Source organism: Euprymna scolopes, chromosome 16, assembly GCF_053919585.1.
Source record: "Euprymna scolopes isolate OS-2025 chromosome 16, ASM5391958v1, whole genome shotgun sequence".
Classification (NCBI taxonomy): domain Eukaryota; kingdom Metazoa; phylum Mollusca; class Cephalopoda; order Sepiida; family Sepiolidae; genus Euprymna; species Euprymna scolopes.
This window is the reverse complement of record NC_136497.1, coordinates 134,460,327-134,479,610: the sequence shown is the minus strand read 5'-3', so window position 1 is coordinate 134,479,610 and position 19,284 is coordinate 134,460,327. Positions and strand designations below refer to the sequence as shown.

Genomic DNA, 19,284 nt, shown 5'->3' with positions numbered 1-19,284 from the left:
AACTTTTTTTACACTAACCAACCTGCATAGCAAAATCACAATTTTCAAAAAGCCGGCATAACCCGGGATACATTCTCTCTCTCTCTCTCTCTCTCTCTCTCTCTCTCTCTCTCTCTTTCTCTCTCTCTCGCTCTCCCTATCTCTCTCTCTTTCTCTCTCTCTCCCTCTCTCTCTCTCCCTCTCTCTCTCTCTCTCTCTTTCTCTCTTTCTCTCTCTCTCTCTCTCTATATATATATATACATATTAGACAAAGTCCGAAAGATAGATCCTGTGCTGTCATCCAAGCTCCAATCCTTGTTCGATTGGCACAAAGTTGCATCCCTATGCTTGTTTCACAAGTACTTTAATGGAATGTGCTCTGATGAACTCGTTGTACTGGTGTCCTCCTCAACATAAATACCCCTTCTATTCTTACAAGCAGAAAAAGACCCACGCTTTCATTTAAGAAATCCTCTGGTGTTGGAGGCCCTCCTACTCTAACCCTAACCTCCTACTCTGGCAGTTTTATATAACAATAGTTCATGTTCTTTCTTTACTTTCTCTAAAAATTTAATTTTTTTATCATTCATTGTCAACAATGTGATGGGTCATTGCATTAACCATTAGTATTTCTCTCTATACGACAAGGTCGACAAAGTCTCCAATCTAATAGGTACTAAAGTGTCAATCACTGCAATATTGCATATCTATGCTTGTTTCATAAGTAAATTTATGGACTGTGTTCCGACGAATTAATATCACTGATGTTCACTCAGCAAAAATACATCCGACTAATCAAACAAGCAGCAAAATCTCACACCTTCACTGATGTTGAAGAACCTACTCATAGCTTTGTAGCAGCCAAAACTTGCTACAATCACAGGCAGGAGCTAATTCTTGCAGCTCGAGATTTGAAATCTGTTTTCTCCCTGGCTTGTCCAATTACAAGCCAACTCTTAATCACATGACCGAGGACATAAAAGGCTTCTGGGCAGCAGATTTTGCCTGGGTCTTTGGCGCCAGTCCAAACGTGAATACAACAAGCTAACATGGTGACCTTCTAACTCCCACTTGTTTCCACATGCGATACCCAAACTGTAACTACCGGCCGGTTTCAAGGAAAAGAGTGACGCTTCAACTGATGTATATAGCTTTATTAAACACCGTGAAAACTGTAAAAGAAAATGTTACATTTAATAAGGAATACATTTTAATATTCATTTCCAAAAGGTTTTTTAAGGTCTTGATTAAACTGTACAAGCACACACACACACACACACACACACACACACACACACACACAAAAATACTTGATCGATTTACATATTTTTTGGAATTTACATATTTTTTGGAATCTTCGCTCTAAAACTAGTACGAACATCATACAAACTTTTTTCTTTGTATTTTCTTTAATTTAATAGCCGCCATAAGTGCTAATTCGGATAAACAGCGATATGACCCGCACTAATTATTCTTCTTTTAAATTAATTCATTAATTAATTAGTTAATTAATTCATTAATTAATTAGTTAGTTCTTTTTTTTTCAATAATTATTGAACAAAATTCACATTAATTTCTTTTCCTACGAAAATTAATTTGATTTTTTTTTAAATTAAAAAGCTATCGTTCGTTATCAACAGCTTTGCTTTTCGACACGTCTCACTTATTCCAAAGTGTATAACGTCAGTTTCAAGCACACTGGCTTTACTTGATTTAAACGAAAGTCACGGCTTGGCTTAGCACCAACAACTTGAGGTCAACAGATAAAGCGAACCAGTGAACGATTGTGTATGTTCAACATAATATCAATTCAATGAATTTGTTGTCGGTCATCTTTTCTATTTTGACCATTAAAATATTAAAAAATTTAAGATAAATAAAATAATAATAATAATAAAAAAAAACGGCCATGTTTTAAATTTAAATTTCTTCCGAAATTTTCTGCGAACCTGTTTTGACGGCCGCCATCTTGAATATTGACGTCCATTCTATAGTAGTCAATTTTTAATAACCGTTTCTTTCTTAACATCAAATAAGCCATTCGAAAGCAGTTTAATGAAAATGTGAGTATTAACTGAATTCTAATGTCGTTGTAAGTGCCATTATTTTTCACTTTGTTTTGTATTAGATATTGATTTCTAAAATAAACAAAATAAATGACTTTAAACAAAAAAAAGCATGTTTTCGTGTAAACAAAAGTACTAGCGACAGTTTTCTTTAAAACATCACAAAATTTAAAGAAAATTACTGAATTATAATGACATTTTAAATATTTAAAGACATATAGGCAAAATTGTAGTATAGTTAACAATGCAAATTGGGATGAAAATAATTATATAACATATAACGTTTACCAAAGGTAAAATTATACTGTTCTACGTAATTTTTCGGTTATTTTCGACTGTAGTTAACAATATAAAAAGGGGGAAACAAATATTACTATTAGTATTTCTTTAGGTGTGTTAGAATTTTTGACACACCTAACACAAAATTGTGAATAAAATATAAACAACTCGAAATTTCTCCTTTTTAAAGTGGGTTTTTATTTTCTTTATAGAATATACTTCCAAAATAAACTATTAAAGTCGTTTAAAAATAATTTTTCATTTTAATAACGAAAATAATTAATTTTCTCACCTCAAATTTATATATAAAAAATTGAAGATAAAAGATCAATAAATAAAATAAGCTAATTTAAAACAACAAAAAATACAGTTATTTGCAAATTTACCTGTAAAGTCCAAAATGTAAAACCTTTTTTTTTTAAACCATGTTGAATTTTTTTTTTAAATGAAACCTTATAATCTTGTTATATTGCACAGAAAGTTCCGGCAATTATTTCTATTTCATTCAATGTTATTGTTTTTTTTTTATTAGATACTAAAAATAAATTCCCCTCATAAAGAAGAAATAAAATATATTAAATCAAAAAGTCATGTATTTCTGAGAGAGAAGAAAAAAATCAAAATTTCGTCGACTGATTTTCGTTAAATTGACGAAAACTGATGACTTAAATGTGAGCCGATTTTCATGTACAGTAACTCATCGGGACCAACTTAAAAAATGTCATAATAATTACAAAGGGGAGATAAGTCACATGTCATAAAGCAAAGAGCATCCAACCAAAATGAATTCATATTTCTTTTAAGCAAAGCGAACTAGCCATCACACATTGAATTTCTTTGTATGTTTTTGTTTCATTCCTCACATGTTTGAAAAATTTATTATAAATTATTTGAGTAAAATATTAGTTACATTGAAAATTAGGAAATGTCAATCCTAAAATTTTCTTTTAATATTTTTCGTATATACATAAACATTCATTTATTTTTTTAAAAACTGAATAAAATATGCTTATAGTAAAAAGAAAAACGTGTTGGTCGTTATTATTACATTAAATGTTTGTTTCTTCATAGAGTTACTATCGAGATTACTTTTGAAATGTATTTGGTCTAACATGTTTTTACATTTTGATATGTAATTTCTTGTACCACATTTCTATTAAGAATTTTGTCAGCATCGTTTTTAAATTTACAGATCAATAAACTGACTACATCGTTTGTGCAATTTAACATCATTGGATTTTCTTTGGGGATAGATTAAATCCTCTGTCTACACTGACAAACCAGACACAATAGACTACTAAGAAGACAATATTTGATGCGTTACTGCCGAAATACAGCATAATTTAATGTTGAGTTTGTGATTACGCCATATATACACAGGCTACATGCTCATATACACGAAATTGTATTAACATTATAAATGCAAAAAATTAATCTTTGGAATAAACCACGTATTAGTGTAATGAAAATATGTTTCTATAATTTATTTTAATATGATTAAAAAAAACACTCTTTGTATATAACAGCTGGCCTAACGTGAAATAGCCTTGCTGAATTGTTACATTTTTTATCGAGATTTAAAAATGTGTTTTTTATTTTGTCCAAATTGAAAAGACTTTTAACGACGCCATTCATTGTTATTTGGATTAACACAAACCAAAGAGATTTTCGTATTGTTTCTTCTTTTCCCAATCTCTCTCTCTCTCTCTCTCTCTCTCTCTCTCTCTCTCTCTCTCTCTCTCTCTCTCTCTCTCTCTCTCTCTCTCCAGGCCCTTTACACTTTCTCATTGATAAAAATATTTTCTATGATTTATTTAATATAAACATTTTATATAGAACTTACTAACTGCACAGTCAGAACAGCATTTTAAACCCACATTCAAGAAACTACTTGCTCTGATCCTTGCATATACACAATGAAGTTTATTGCTAACACGTGAAAAAAGGGCGCAAAAAAATATAACGAATTTGAAGAAAAAAATTATCAGATGTTCAAAAAAGAATACATTTCCGTGGAAACAGACATAGTGAATAAATGGATTAGACATAATTTACATGATAAAAAAGATTTACAATTATCCACAAAATAATTGGATGCTGCGGAAAATAACACTCCACTTATATTGTATGTTATGTTTGAGACATTGAAGATACCGATTCGGCAAAGTATAAATATACATGAAATTGTATTTAAATTATAAATGCCAAAAATTTTTCTTTTGAATAAACCACATATTTAATTAAGAAGAATATTTTTCTATAGTGTATTTTAATTTGCTTTATTTAAAAAGCACGCTGTAGATTTGAATGTAATAATCAAAGAGGAAAGCGCCCCCGTGTGTGTGTGTGTGTGTGTGTGTGTGTCATGGGATCTGAGAGAAAGAGAAATTAAAGATGGCAGCCATGGATTTATAAGGTGTAGTCTTGTGGAATCTCACGAAATCTTATCTTCCACTGCACATGTATGCAAATGGAATGGGGTCAGTTTTCTGATAAAATGTCTGTTGGCAGAGGCAGTGGGGAGAGACGTGCTGGAAGTTGAGAGAGAAAGTTGTCAGTGACGAATTCTCACTGGACTTTTGCGTATTGTATTTGGTTTATTTTGTTTTGCTGTTTACCAGCCCATTTAATATCACACACTTAACTGGCTTAACATGAAATAGCTTTGCTGAACTGTTACCGCCTTTAATAAATTATCGAGATTTTAACGACCCCATTTACTGTTATTTGGATTGTTATAAGCAGAAGAGATTTTCGTATTGTTTCTTATTTTCCCCATCTCTCTCTCTCTCTCTCTCTCTCTCTCTCTCTCTCTCTCTCTCTCTCTCTCTCTCCGGGTCCTTCACTCTTTCTTATTAATAAAAATATTTTCCGTGATTTATTTTAATTTAAACTTTGTATATAGAACTTACTAAATGCTAACTGCACAATCAGAACAGTATTTTAAACCCGCACTAAATTTATCTCACATAAGGTATTCAAGAAACTACTTGCTATGATCCTTGCATATTCACAGTGAAGTTTATTGCTAACACATGAAACAAGATACCAATTCTGCAAACTATGAATAACATTCCACAGGAGACAGTTGACGAGGATGCAAAAAAATATAACCAATTTGAAGAAGAAAAAATTCAGATTTGCAAAAATAATACATTATACTAGAAAACAGACAGCTAATAAATGGATTTGACATGATTTACGTTGTCAAGGAATTCTAGTTGGTACACAAAATACACATAAACTAAATGAGAAAACAGTGTTCAGATATTGTCAAAAATAGCACCACAGGCAACGTTATATTGAATGTTGTGTTCAAGATATTTAAGATACCAATCCCATAAACAGTTTTCGATAAGTGAAGATGAAAAATGAAACATAAGATTACAGACTTGATTTGAAATAATCTTAAAGAGAAAAGTATTTAATATTGAACAAGGTTAAAAGTGGGTTTATGATGACGTCCCGTTTTTTATTACTATATGTACTCTTCTCTATGTTTTGTCTCTTCTTTACGTTTGATGGAGTCTTTCTGTAACATACTATTCTGTACTTCTCTATAAACACACTCTTGTAAATATACCACTGTCTTATTTCTTGTCCTATTTTCAGGCTTAATGCTTCCTATTGGTTTTACTAATTACTCCATTCCCTTAAAAGTCAGTTATTTCGGGCACAAAATGAAAAGTTCAGTAAGTAAATTTGTGTTGTTTTTCAACTTATATATATTATATAAAATTATAATATATTAAACTAGTGGGGATACCCGGTGTTGCCAGGGTGTTTGGAGGTGCGTGTTGAGCATAAAAAAGTGTTAGTAGGTAGGCAGACTCAAACCCGTGACGAACCCATGACGCGAAGGCGGAAAAGAAAGTGAAAGAAAATGTAACATCTAACCACTATTATTATATGAATTATTATATATTAAATTTTGTTCGCATTTGTCATTCTTACAGTAGAAGAAATATATTTAAATACAAATCCGAGTTTTCTGTTAATGCTATTTGTTCTTTATTTTCAGATAAGAACTATAGTGAAGCATAATTATCAAAAGGGAAATATATTTGACTCTTCTGAAGGTAACGAATCAGTTTTTTTTTCATATTTTTAATTGCATAATATATATATACTTGAAAAAAAAAACATCACAATATTTTACCAGAAAATGAATACACATACTCTTGTTCTGTTATTCTTGCTATTATCTGAGTTAACTTTCGTTAATTATAAATAAATTCATCTAATAAACGAAAATAAGAAGAGTATATTTTTGGTAATAGTCAGCTTCCTAACTTTCAGTTTGTCTGCTACCAGGAGTGCTGACAAGGCAAATCAGTTCCTTTGTTTATTCCTCACGCATATATCTCCCCTATGTATGTACTCTCTTTTTATTACGTTTTTTGGATCGTTTTTTTATTTAATAGTCATTGAAAATTCTTATTTTAATTAAACGTTTTTGAAATTAGTTTTATTTTACTTAAACACTTTTTGCGCTCATCTTTTTAATTATTGAAAACACACTTAAATATTTGGATTAAGAATTATTAAAACATATTTTGCGCTCTTTTTTAAATAATTATTAGAAACACGTTTAAAAATTTGAATTATTAAAATAAGTTTTTTTTATTAGTTATTGAAAATACCTTTAAAAATTTTAATTAGGAATTATTGAAATTGTTTTTATTTTTTAAGAATTATTGAAAACATTTTAGCGCTCTTTTTTCTAATATTTTATTTCAATAAATCACTTCACAATAGAAATACTGAAGAATAATAAAAGCGAAGGAACTGATTTGCCTTGTCATTACTTCTGGTAGTAGACACACCGGAAGTTAGAAAGTATGTTAACTGATTATAACCATATCTTCTTCTGAAGGGAATAAATCAACATTTGCTAACTCCTCATTTCTTTTTTCTTTTCTTTACAAGGGAATCAATACTAATCAAGGCCAGAGGCCACTTGAGGATAAGGGTTAAAGAGTGTACAGTAGTCAAAAGGATAATATAGTAATCGTTAGAAGTGTAAATTTGGTAAATTGGATTACTTAAGGGGAACATCTCATCGAGGACTTGTTTACGTTGGACTTGAAGACAGCCATATTTTAGTCAGCTGAAAAGCAGGGAAACAGAAGAGAGTTCCACAGATGTGCAGTTCTAAGAAAGAAACTTTGTTCATGCAATCTACATCTAGGTTTAGACAGATAAAGAGTGGGGGAAATTATCGATAGTGTTTACAGCCAGACGAGTGTTTCTCTTGAATGTTTGGTGAGGAGGACCATAGATTGAAACTCAGACGAGCACTTGCCATGAAAATAACGATAAAACAGAAGGCTTGCAACGTCTCTTCTGTGAGAAAGAGGTTGTAGGGAAGAGAAAAGGGCATCTCCCACTATGCTACAAAGTCTATTCAGAACTATGTCAAGGCAGGATAAGGTCTTCCTCGCAGCTCCTGCCCAGATGTGACAGCAATACTCCATCCTTGGATGTACTTGGTTCTTATATTGGTAGAGAATTGCATCAGCAGGTATATATCTACTGGATCGATAGAATTATTATATTATATTTATGTTACCACGTTTCAAGCTAAGCTTATTGTTACATATGTAAAGAATATCTTTTGGAAAATGTATATACATCAACAAAAAAGCAATAAGAAGTAAGCGAATGTTAATGTTTTTCTTCCGAGAGAAATAATAAGAAATTGAGTTTTCTGGCAAATAACGCAGTCTTTGTATAACATAATATATCTTCTTCTTGTCTTATGCCCTAGATGAAATCATGGTTAGTGTTCTCCATAGGCTTCAGTCCATTGTTGGTCTGATTCCTCTGAAGACATCACATGATTTTGAACACATGGGATGGGTTGCTATTACTTTCCCCAACTCAGTGGCATTTGACTAGCCTGTTTGCACCTATCCGTTGTCTTTAGATCTTCTGCATAGCTGCAGTCGAATAACATAAATCTTAATACCAGAGAACCATTGATCTACTAGAGATTCATGGTCATCCAACATCCTGCTGTTGATGTTATCAGAGTTACCTTCTAGATGCATGTCTTAACTAAGAATGTGTTAGATCTCCCAGTAAATTAATACAGTTCCAGATACGAACCCGGAAATTTCTTCTGACTCGGCATGGTACATACAGCACCTACCCTTTCCAAATGGTTACTCATCTGGTACTGGCCAGGCTCATCATTGCTTAACTTTAGTGATCTGGTAGGAACCAGTGTGTCAATGTGATTGTGCCGTATATATTCTATAGTTCTATCAAAATCCATTCTTGTAAATATACTACTATCTTGTGTTTATTATTGTCCGACTTTACGGCAATGCTTTCTTTCTGTTAATACTAATTTCTCTGTTCTTATACAATATCAGTAATCTTGTGTTTAAATTGAAAAGTTGAGTAAATAAATTTATTGGTACAAATGTTAATCTTTTTATTTATCAATAAGAAATAAGAGAAAGCTTGTTCTTTTTAAGAGGACATTAATATTTTTTCTGATAGAAATTGAAACATAAAAGCAGATACTGGCAAAACCGTTATGTGGACAACTTTAATAGAAGCAAATGTGAACAAATTGAAACGAAAATAATAAATCTATTTTCGTATTGAATAAGAAGCCCAATGTGTTTCTTCCAAGAGAAAAAGTCTTATAAAGCCTACATCAAAGTAAAAACACACTCTTGCAAATATACCATCGTGTTGTCTCATGTATTGTCAGACTTCTTTCAAGGTTAATGGTTGATCTATTCTGATACAATTTCGATAGTCTTGTGTTCATAGTGAAATGTGGAGTAATTAAACTTATGTAGTTAATAAATATGTATTAAACATTGTTTGCTGTTATGATTAAAATGAAAGAAATATATGTTAATACACATCCGAGTTATCTTTGTTTAATTAGATTTACTTTTTACTTTCCGACAAGAGCTACACTGAACTCATCAAATCTAAAGAAAAGCATATTTCGAATCACATAAAAATATATATATATATATATATATTGCATATGTATATATATATATATATATGCATACAGCAATCCTTAATTTTCCATGTGTAAATCATATTTTATCTGAAAAAAACTGACTAGAGATGAAGGTATAATATAAAGTCATTATATATAAAAAATATCGTTTGTATGTATGTTTAAATTGAAATGCATATGCACATATTATTACACATCCGATGCATTTTTAATTCGATTTAATTTTACTTTCAGATAAAAGGAACACCAAAATTATCAAATCAAAAGGAAATATATTTTAGTCATTTCAAGGGATTAATTCAGATTTTTTGCATGTTTCGTATTGCATAATGTATATATCCTTACAGCAAAACTTATTGGTATATATGTAAATAATATTTTATCGGAAAAATACTTATTGGGGTTGAAAACATACTCATATTTGTTAACTAACATGAAATTGTTATCCTTTTCAAACTATGTGGGTGACATTTAATGAAGGATAAATGAACTTATCTAATTCAAACCGAAAATAAGAATATATATATCTCACATGAAAAGAATAATAAGCATTTTTGCTAATTTTATATTGCATGATATTTATAGTGCCACAATATTAAAGTAAGCGTTATTTTGGAAATGCACATTCTCTCATCCATTGAGTAACATTCAATGAGAAATTAGAGGACATAAACGTTGTTCCCAAATAGATCAGCGTTTTTCAAATTTAATATTGAATAATATATATGCTAGCATATGCTTCATGAAAACCGAATTGTGGTATATGTGCCAAAAATAGTAGATAATGAATATAAAAAGATAATTTTATTCAATAACAAATATGGAAGCAAATACAAACGATAAAACTTATTCATGCAAAATATGTAATTCAACATTTTCAAGAAGTGATATTTTTGAAAGACACATGCGAACACATACTGCAGAGAAACCATATTCTTGTAAAGTATGTGGGTTTGCAGTTACACAAATTTCAAACTTAAACACACACATGCGAACACATACTGGAGAGAAACCATATTCTTGTGAAATATGTGGTTTAGCATTTTCAATTAGTTCGTCTATGAAAAAACATGTGCGAACACATACTGGAGAGAAACCATATAGTTGTGATGTTTGTGGTTCAGCATTTTCAGATAATTCTGCTATAAAACGACACATGCGGACTCATAGTGGAGAAAAACCACATTCTTGTGAAGTATGTGGCGCAGTATTTTCAACTAAGACACATTTACAAAAACACATACGAACACATACTGGGGAGAAACCATATTCTTGTGAAGTTTGTAATGCATCATTTTCTGATAGTTCTGCCATGAAAAGACATACACTGATACACACAGGAGAAAAACCTCATTCTTGTGAGGTGTGTGGTTCAGCATTTTCAAGTAGATCAGATATGAACAAACATGTAAGAATACACACTGGAGAGAAACCATATTCTTGTGAAGTTTGTGGGTCAGCATTTTCCAGAAAATTTTCTTTAAAGACGCACATGCGAACACATACTGGAGAGAAACCTTATTCTTGTGAAATCTGCGGACTGGCTGTTTCTTACATTTCTACCTTAAAATTACATATGGAAAAACATAGTGGGGAGAAAGCTCATTCTTGTGAAGTATGTGGCTCAGCGTTTTCAAACAAGTCTGCCATGAGAAAACACATGCAAACACACAGTAAAGAGAAACCTTATTCTTGTGACATATGTGGCTTGGCTGTTTCATATATTTCTACATTAAACACACACATGAGAACACACACTGGAGAGAAACCATATTCTTGTGAAGTTTGTGGCTCAGCTTTTTCAACTAAGAAAATTTTACAGATACATATGCGGTCACATACTGGGGAGAAACCATATTCTTGTGAAGTTTGTGGTTCATCATTTTCGCATAGATCTGCTATGAATACCCATATGCGAACTCACACTGGAGAGAAACCATATTCTTGTGAAATATGCGGATCTAAATTTTCAACTGGTTTTAACAAGAACAAACACATGCGCACACACTCTGGAGAGAAACCTTATTCGTGTCATGTCTGTGGGTTAGCAGTTTCATATATGTCTACCTTAAAACGACATATGCAAAAACACACTGGAGAAAAACCTTTTTCTTGTGAAGTTTGTGGCTCAGCCTTTTCAACCAAGACAAGTTTACAAAAACACATACGAATACACACTGGAGAGAAACCATATTCCTGTGTAGTGTGTGGTTTTCCATTTTCAGATAGGTCTGCCATGAACAGACATATGCGTACTCATACTGGAGAGAAACCTTATTCTTGTGAAGTTTGTGGGTTGGCTGTTTCTCAGATTTCTTCCTTGAAATCACATATGCGAAAACATACTAGAGACTAAAGCCATTGTTGGTAAGTATGTGTTTCAGTATTTTATAATATGCTTGCTATGGAACACACTTGATTTCTGTAAAGTAATTGACGTACATTAAAATTAAAAAAGGAAAACGGTTATTCTTGTGAAATATGTTGATTTACAGTTTCTTAGATTTCTCCCATGTATATATATGTACATAAGCAAATACAAGAAGAGATAACAAAAGTGTCAAGGACTTATGTGTGATATTAACTTTAATTGACAAACAAAAGAGGTTTCAATTATAACAATAATCATAGCAGCTTCTGGGCTTATGAAAAAGAACTTTAAAAAGTACTTATCAAGTATACTAGGTGAACCAATTGCAATTGCAAACGATCGTATTGAAAAGAACCGCCTAGAATCCTAAAAAAGATCTCTTTGTTGGACTCACTAAAATAGAGGTAAATGTTAGACATCTGGATGGATGTCTCACACCCTAGAAGAAGAAGATGAAGAAAAATGAAAAAAAAAGAGGGAGCATAACGCCATCGTTTTAGAATATAGGTTTTAGCAATTTTTAATAGGCCTACTATGATCCGCATTGGTAAGACTTATGAAAAAAATTTCGAAATCTGCCATGTATATCCTGTAATCTAAGTGCAATATAGATATATAAACAATTTCACATAGTGAACATTAGAATTTAAGATATCTTATTTGGAATATCTGAGACACTGGGTGAATATCTGGCATTTAGTAGGATGTTCCATTCCTAAAATAAAACTTAAAAAGAAAGAAAACATCGTTCTTCTTAAGTACATAGATCATTATTTTTAAATTGTTAAAAACACACGCATCATTTTAATCTTGTGTGAAGTATATGGGTGTCTTTTTAAAAGACTAGCGACAAACAAGCAGTTCCGAATAATATTAGTAATAAAAAACATGCACACTCATACTGGAGAAAGGGTATAAAAGATAAAGTTTCCAGTTAAATGAACCTAGAATATAGGAGATCGGATATAGCAGCATTTATAGAAACCATACATTAAAGTTACATGTCATTAATCGACAACCACATCACTAGTACAGCCAAAACCAGATTATAATTTATCCATGAACTTGTGTGAAATATGTTGATCTATTACTAAACATTATAAAGTTATTTTATCAACTGGATCCAGATATATTTTTACAATCAATTTTCACAGTACTGAATTCTTGTTCTTAATACCACTTGAATTGTGAGAGCAAAGTGATTAACATTTTTTTAAGTATGATATAAGAAAACACATGCGTACAAATAGTGGGGAGTTGAATGCCTACTAGACACTGCCCTCGAGTGTCTAAGGTCTCTCTGTACAAGGGTTTTTCAGAACAATCTGGTATGAGGATACTTTTCTATAGAAGTAAACCCTGACCAAATATTCAAAATCACATAGTATTCTCAGCCCAAATAAGATCTCCTCACTACGGCTACCCCACAGCTTTTCCGATGAATGGTGCACTTTCTCCAAGTGATATTACCTCAAGTAATAGCACGAAGCTTTTATAGAAACCAAGATGTATACATTAAAGTTACATGTCATTAATTGACATCCACATCACTAGTACAGCCAAAACCAGATTATAATTTATCCATGAACTTGTGTGAAATATGTTAATCTATTACTAAACATTATAAAGTTATTTTATCAACTGGATCCAGATATATTTTTACAATCAATTTTCACAGTACTAGATTCTTGTTCTTAATACCACTTAAATTGTGAGAACAAAGTGATTAACATTTTTTTAAGTATGATATAAGAAAACAAATGCGTACAAATACTGGGGATAATCTACTAGAACGAATTTACTACCATACAAAACTGGCATAAATAATCTATTAAATTTTTGGCTGAAAAAATGAACATTAGTATGCTCTAACTATAGTAGCTACTTTACCAGACTCTAAAAGGGTAAGGAGGTCACATACTCATAGTTAAAGGTGATACAAAACTCATTCCTAACACAAACTATATTTTTTATTTTCCTAATCTCTTCATGGTTTCTAGTTGTTAATGGAGATATCTGATGTTAAAACTTCATTCACTCTAATAAACTACTTTACCAGACTGTAAAAGGATGTGGAGACCATACATTTCTGGTTTGTAAAACGGATACGAACCGCGTTCCTAACACAAGCTATGTTTTACACTTGCTTTGTCTTTTTATGTCTACTGGTTATTTATGGAGATAGCTGACGGTAAAACTTTGCATATTATAAAATCCAACAGTGTGTTTAAAAATGTCATTTACGTCTGCATGAATAAAATAATAACTTTGTATAGTTTTTGTTATTTATTTTTATTTTTAATTTCATAAACATCCATGTAAAAGTTGAACACCGGTTTCTGTCTTTTTTATTTACTGAAAATTTAAAATATTATCCACAGAATAACAAAATGAAAATGTGTTCTATTCGCTAACTGTTTTGGGTGGACTGATTATACAGTTGAATCTATATGTTCGGAATTTGTTGTCGCACTGCCTACTTTTGTGTCGTGTTTTGTACAGGATATATTTAGAATGTTGGTAGTTAGTTCATATTTGTGGTTTGATCTTTTATAAAATGTACTCTTGGATGATATATTCACTCCAGGTCCTGATGATGATAGTCACTTATAAACTTAAAGAAAATGTTTTATATGCCCTTGTCATTTACATATGATTATTTGTTGTGTCACTACCAAAATGTCTATGTGTTTTGTATGAGATGTATGTAATATATTGATTGTAAGCTTTGTATATGTAGTTTCAACCTTTATCAAGATATACTTTTCTGCAAGGTGCGAATGGATTATATATTTGTAGTGACAGAAATTTGCATTTTGAAGTACAAAATCGAAGTGCTAGTATGCCTGTGTTATCTTACAAAACGATGTATCAATCATTTTTTATCAAAATGGTGCGACAAATTGGTAAGTAAATTTCACATGCCAATAATAACAGTCTCTTAATAAACTTTGAAAAAAGTGCTTTGTATGCCAAATCAAACTGGCCTCAAAGTTGAAAGAAGCAAGTGGGATTTATCCTGGGAGAAAATAATTTATTTATGATTCAAATTTAACAATAAGGTCACAGCATCCCTACTATGGATTTGGACTGTGATTACAAAATCCCTTACACCAAGGAATATCACAGAATTAAAAGCTCATCTTGGTGCATTATCTTGTCTACCTTGGTGCATTATCATATCTACCTTGGTGCATTATCATATCTACCTTGGTGCATTATCATATCTACCTTGGTGCATTATCATATCTACCTTGGTGCATTATCATATCTACCTTGGTGCATTATCATATCTACCTTGGTGCATTATCATATCTACCTTGGTGCATTATCATATCTACCTTGGTGCATTATCATATCTACCTTGGTGCATTATCTTATCTACCTTGGTGCATTATCATATCTACCTTGGTGCATTATCATATCTACCTTGGTGCATTATCATATCTACCTTGGTGCAGCGAATTATCACAATCATCTTCAAAATTTATCCACATTACTTGAACTACTACTCAAAATGAAAGAATGCAGTTTTTAAACAATGCAAAACCTTATAAAATATAATTTTATTTTGAACATATATAAAATTGAATTTGCCTACTTGTTGAAAAAAGATAAATATCGAAACAGATGAACGATAATAACAAGCAATCAAACACATGAAATCAAATGGCGGCATTCAGATTCTTCTCCTTTAGGAATTGATAGATAATTAGGTTTTCATTATTCATTTCATTATAGTGTAATACCCTTCTGGTATATTTGTCACAATCCTGGTTTACCGGATCAAATATCTCCTCATTGTACACATATGATTAGTGCACATTTTCTTGCCTAAGTCCTCGTGGCTATATTTTTTATCTTTGTCTAGTATGAACCCTTTAAGAGTGACTAGACTCTCACTGGTCACTGGAACTACTGCTCTGTTACTCAGGGCTCACAAACTGCATGTGACCCTAAGTTTGTTTGGCAATACCTATTGCACCCCGACTGGCCATTCGTTGGTTTGACATCATGTTGAACACCTTTACGTAGATGCTCTGGTGTGGCTGGTATATCACTTTTCTCATTGCAGTCTTGATTGATTGTCAGCGCTATAATTAAGTTTTCAAATATCATTTTATTTGGAACATATATAAAATTGAATATGCCTACCTGTTAAAAAAGATAAATGCTGAGACAGGATTGATAACAAACTATTACACACATAACTCAAATTAAATATGGTGGCATTCTGTTACTTCAATTTGTATGAAACAATAGATAATTAGGTGTTCATTGTTAATATCAGTATCTAATAGAATACGACTTGGATAAGTTATATATATATAAATAATTGAATTATTAATACAATAATTTTCCAAATTTGTCCACACTATTGAATCACAGCACAGTTTAAGGATAAAGTAAAAAAAATATGTGTTTGGAGATGTGTTGAGTGGTAGTAGGCAGGCAAGCTCGAACCCATACTGCGAAGGAGGAAAAGAAGGTGAAAGAAAAACTGACAGTATTGCTGTCACGCCCATCGTCAAACTGGAACTGACGAATGTGTAAATTAAGGCTAGACAATCGAAAAGAGGGGATGACTTTCGAAAATATCGGCGAAAAAAGCGATTCCTCCCTGTAGAAAGGTGCCCAGTTGAGAGTGAAGGAATTAATGTTTTAGCCAATTTTTCGATATTTGTTGTCCAATAAGGATGTCGTAAACATCCATCGCCTCTGTCCAAAGTTTTAGGCAGACATAAAAACATACATACATACATACATTTAAACAGATTTTTGTCTTTTATATTATAGATTACAATCTCTGCATGCGTGAATGCTGTTTATTTTTACCTATATTTAAAAAAACAAATTTTTAACATCAAATCATCATTGCAATGTTAGCTAAATAGATAGTATGTTTACTTACGAGGATTGCTTTTCAGGTTTGCTCCTAGCATGGGTCATTTTGTTTAAGCAATCAGCAATCATTTTAAAAATATTAAAACCTTCATTATTGTCCAAAAAACTTGTGTGGTTCCTGAAGCGCTGAAAATAACTTTTCGTTTTTGTTTTGATATTTTTTTTATTGCGTGTAAAGCTAGATTTTAATTTGAATGACACAATAAGTTCTTATGCAATAAAACGATAATTTATATTGAATATTTTTATTGATTTTTTTATATTATCGTTTTCTGAAAAGTGAATTTGGAACGTTCAAAGCGTACACACAATTTTGTCCTTAGCACTTATAAATGTTGTGCAATTAGGGAAGTGCTGAATATCAACTTTTTTACCATGCATAAAACTTGATTTTAATTTGAAAATACTGTTGTAAGTATTAGAGTCTTCTTGTTAATTGAATTGCCGTAGAAAATACTTACATGCATAAATAAATTACAGTGACTGACTAGACTAAGCTCAAGTACATAATGCATATTTATTACAATATCAACAAACATGAATGAAAACAACAATACAGAACAATAGAATAAAGCGGTACTCACTTTCGTGGTGGCTCTACCATGAGCGATAGGTAATATGGTTCTTTCTAAAGTCTTCTCTGATTCAAACGGCCATCGTTCCCATGAGGGATAAAAAACATGCATTCCCTTCTGGAGCCAGGAGTCTCTCTGTATCTCAGGGGAAGTAACTGTAAGTACTCTGTAACCGGTGTTGTTTACCCTTATTATTCTACAATCTATATATATAAAAATGTAAATTTGGTTCGTTCCAAACGAATAAAACCATATTTCTACGTTACCAATTTATTTGAAATTTTCAGACAACCCATCTTTAGAGTCAAGGCATGTTTTTATGCTATTAAAATAAATTTACCTCGCAAATTATTAAAATATTAAATAAAATAAATATATATTTTTAACCGTGGTGCGAATCTGTTCTGTTGATAAAACTGAACTTCCGGTTCGATTCATTTCACAGCCACGAATTGACAAAAGATTTCATTTTCTGTTTAGTAAGTAAGAAAACAAAAAAAAACATAATTCATTTGTTTATCTTCCAAATTTTTTAATTTACACATTTTTTCTTTATTATATAAGGCCAAAAAAAAAGTTTGTCGCTTGCTTTTTGAGTTTTTTTTTTGTATTTCGATATAAGATTGGTTGGAATGAAAAAAAAAACACGATTTAAAAAATAGCGCGGATCACTCTCTGCATTAGCACCGAAAAATGTTACTAAACATTTATTAATAATTATTAAATTGATAATTTCTCACTTTTACAAACATTTGATTTTAAATTTCTTTTTAAATGACGACTTTTATCAACTTTTTTTTTTAAATATCCTCCCCCAATGGTGTTTATTCTGAAATCCGTTGTTAACATGGAGAGGTTGAGGGTCGTTCTTAACATTTGTGGAGGTGGACCTAATGTAAAAAAAAAAAATAAATAAATAAATTTTTTTAAAAAACTAAATCATTTACTGATAACTTCTGATAACTTCTCACTTTTACAAATATTTTTTAATTTACATGCGCGGATGAACAAATTGTTGAATAGTGCGAAAACAAAACGTTTTTGCAATAAACTTCGGGATAATTTTTTGGGTAAATATTTACATTTAGGTCCACCTCCACAATTTTCTTTTTTAAATGACGACTTTTATTGATAAATAAATTTACTTCTCCGCAGCTTTTATTGATAAATAAATCTACTTCTCTGCCACGGGCACTGAACCTCTCCTTTTTTTTTTAATAGTATTTTCGGGTGGGTATGCTGACAACAAATATCAGTTAAATTTTGCAAATAGCCCCCTCTCCAAAAGTGGTGTTTATTCTGGAAGCTGTTCTTAAGATTTGGAGGTTGGGGGGGGGGGGTGATTCCAAGGTGGACCTAATCTAAAAAAAAAAAAGTTTTTTATGCGCACATAAGCAACTACTTTTATTAACATTTTTTTTTACTTTTTTATTTAAAAATTAGTAAATTTCAATGAAACCAATAATAAATCATTTATCATTAATATGTGTTTTTAGTTTTGTGTTGAATGAAACTTTTTTTTTTCATTACAACAATAATGAACCAATTTAAATCTTCCGGTATGCGTTTAAGGGTTACAAAATTATCAATAAATCGTTTAGTTACTAAGCCAACGTCAGTAAATAAAAATGTTACGTGTGCATGCATTAGCCTTGCTAGGGGGGGGGGCTAAGGGAGCGACCATTAAATAATTATGCTGGTCGCCATGGAACTCAACGCCCAAGGAGTACCTAAAGTGGCACTTATGCACTTATGTTATCGTGCTATTTTTTAAAAATAGTATTTTCATGTTAATTTCAAATTTTACAATATGTTTTTCTTTTATTAATTTGTTAAGTGAAAGTACAGATAAGCCGGTCGGTTTCTAATGTGAGGAAAATCTAGCCCCCCCCCCCCAAAAAAAAGGGGTATTCTGGATAATAACAAAGCATTAAAATTGCCTCAGTCTCGAAAGATTTCTTCTCTACTGAACGAGGAAACAAACGGTGAAGTGTAGTTCACCTTCTGTTTCTCTCCCCCTCTCTCTTCCTCTCTTAATATCTCTCTCTATCCATCTCTCCCTTTCCCTCTCTCAATCTCTCTTTCTCTCTATATCACCCTCTCCATCTCTCTTTG

General features: G+C 31.5%; 1 protein-coding gene across 1 annotated transcript; it reads left to right on the top strand.

The window, feature by feature from the left end:
* Positions 1 to 1,785: 1,785 nt before the first annotated feature.
* Positions 1,786 to 13,960, top strand: LOC145296110 (uncharacterized). Its single transcript, XM_080142252.1, has 3 exons — positions 1,786 to 2,042; positions 6,346 to 6,403; positions 9,553 to 13,960. The coding sequence occupies exon 3, from the start codon at positions 10,139 to 10,141 to the stop codon at positions 11,672 to 11,674; it is 1,536 nt and encodes a 511-aa protein (XP_079998378.1). The 5' UTR covers positions 1,786 to 2,042; positions 6,346 to 6,403; positions 9,553 to 10,138; the 3' UTR covers positions 11,675 to 13,960.
* Positions 13,961 to 19,284: the final 5,324 nt, after the last annotated feature.

Excerpts from the sequence above, each read along its gene's own strand:
- LOC145296110 (XM_080142252.1), top strand. The coding sequence starts at position 10,139 with ATGGAAGCAAATACAAACGATAAAACTTATTCATGCAAAATATGTAAT.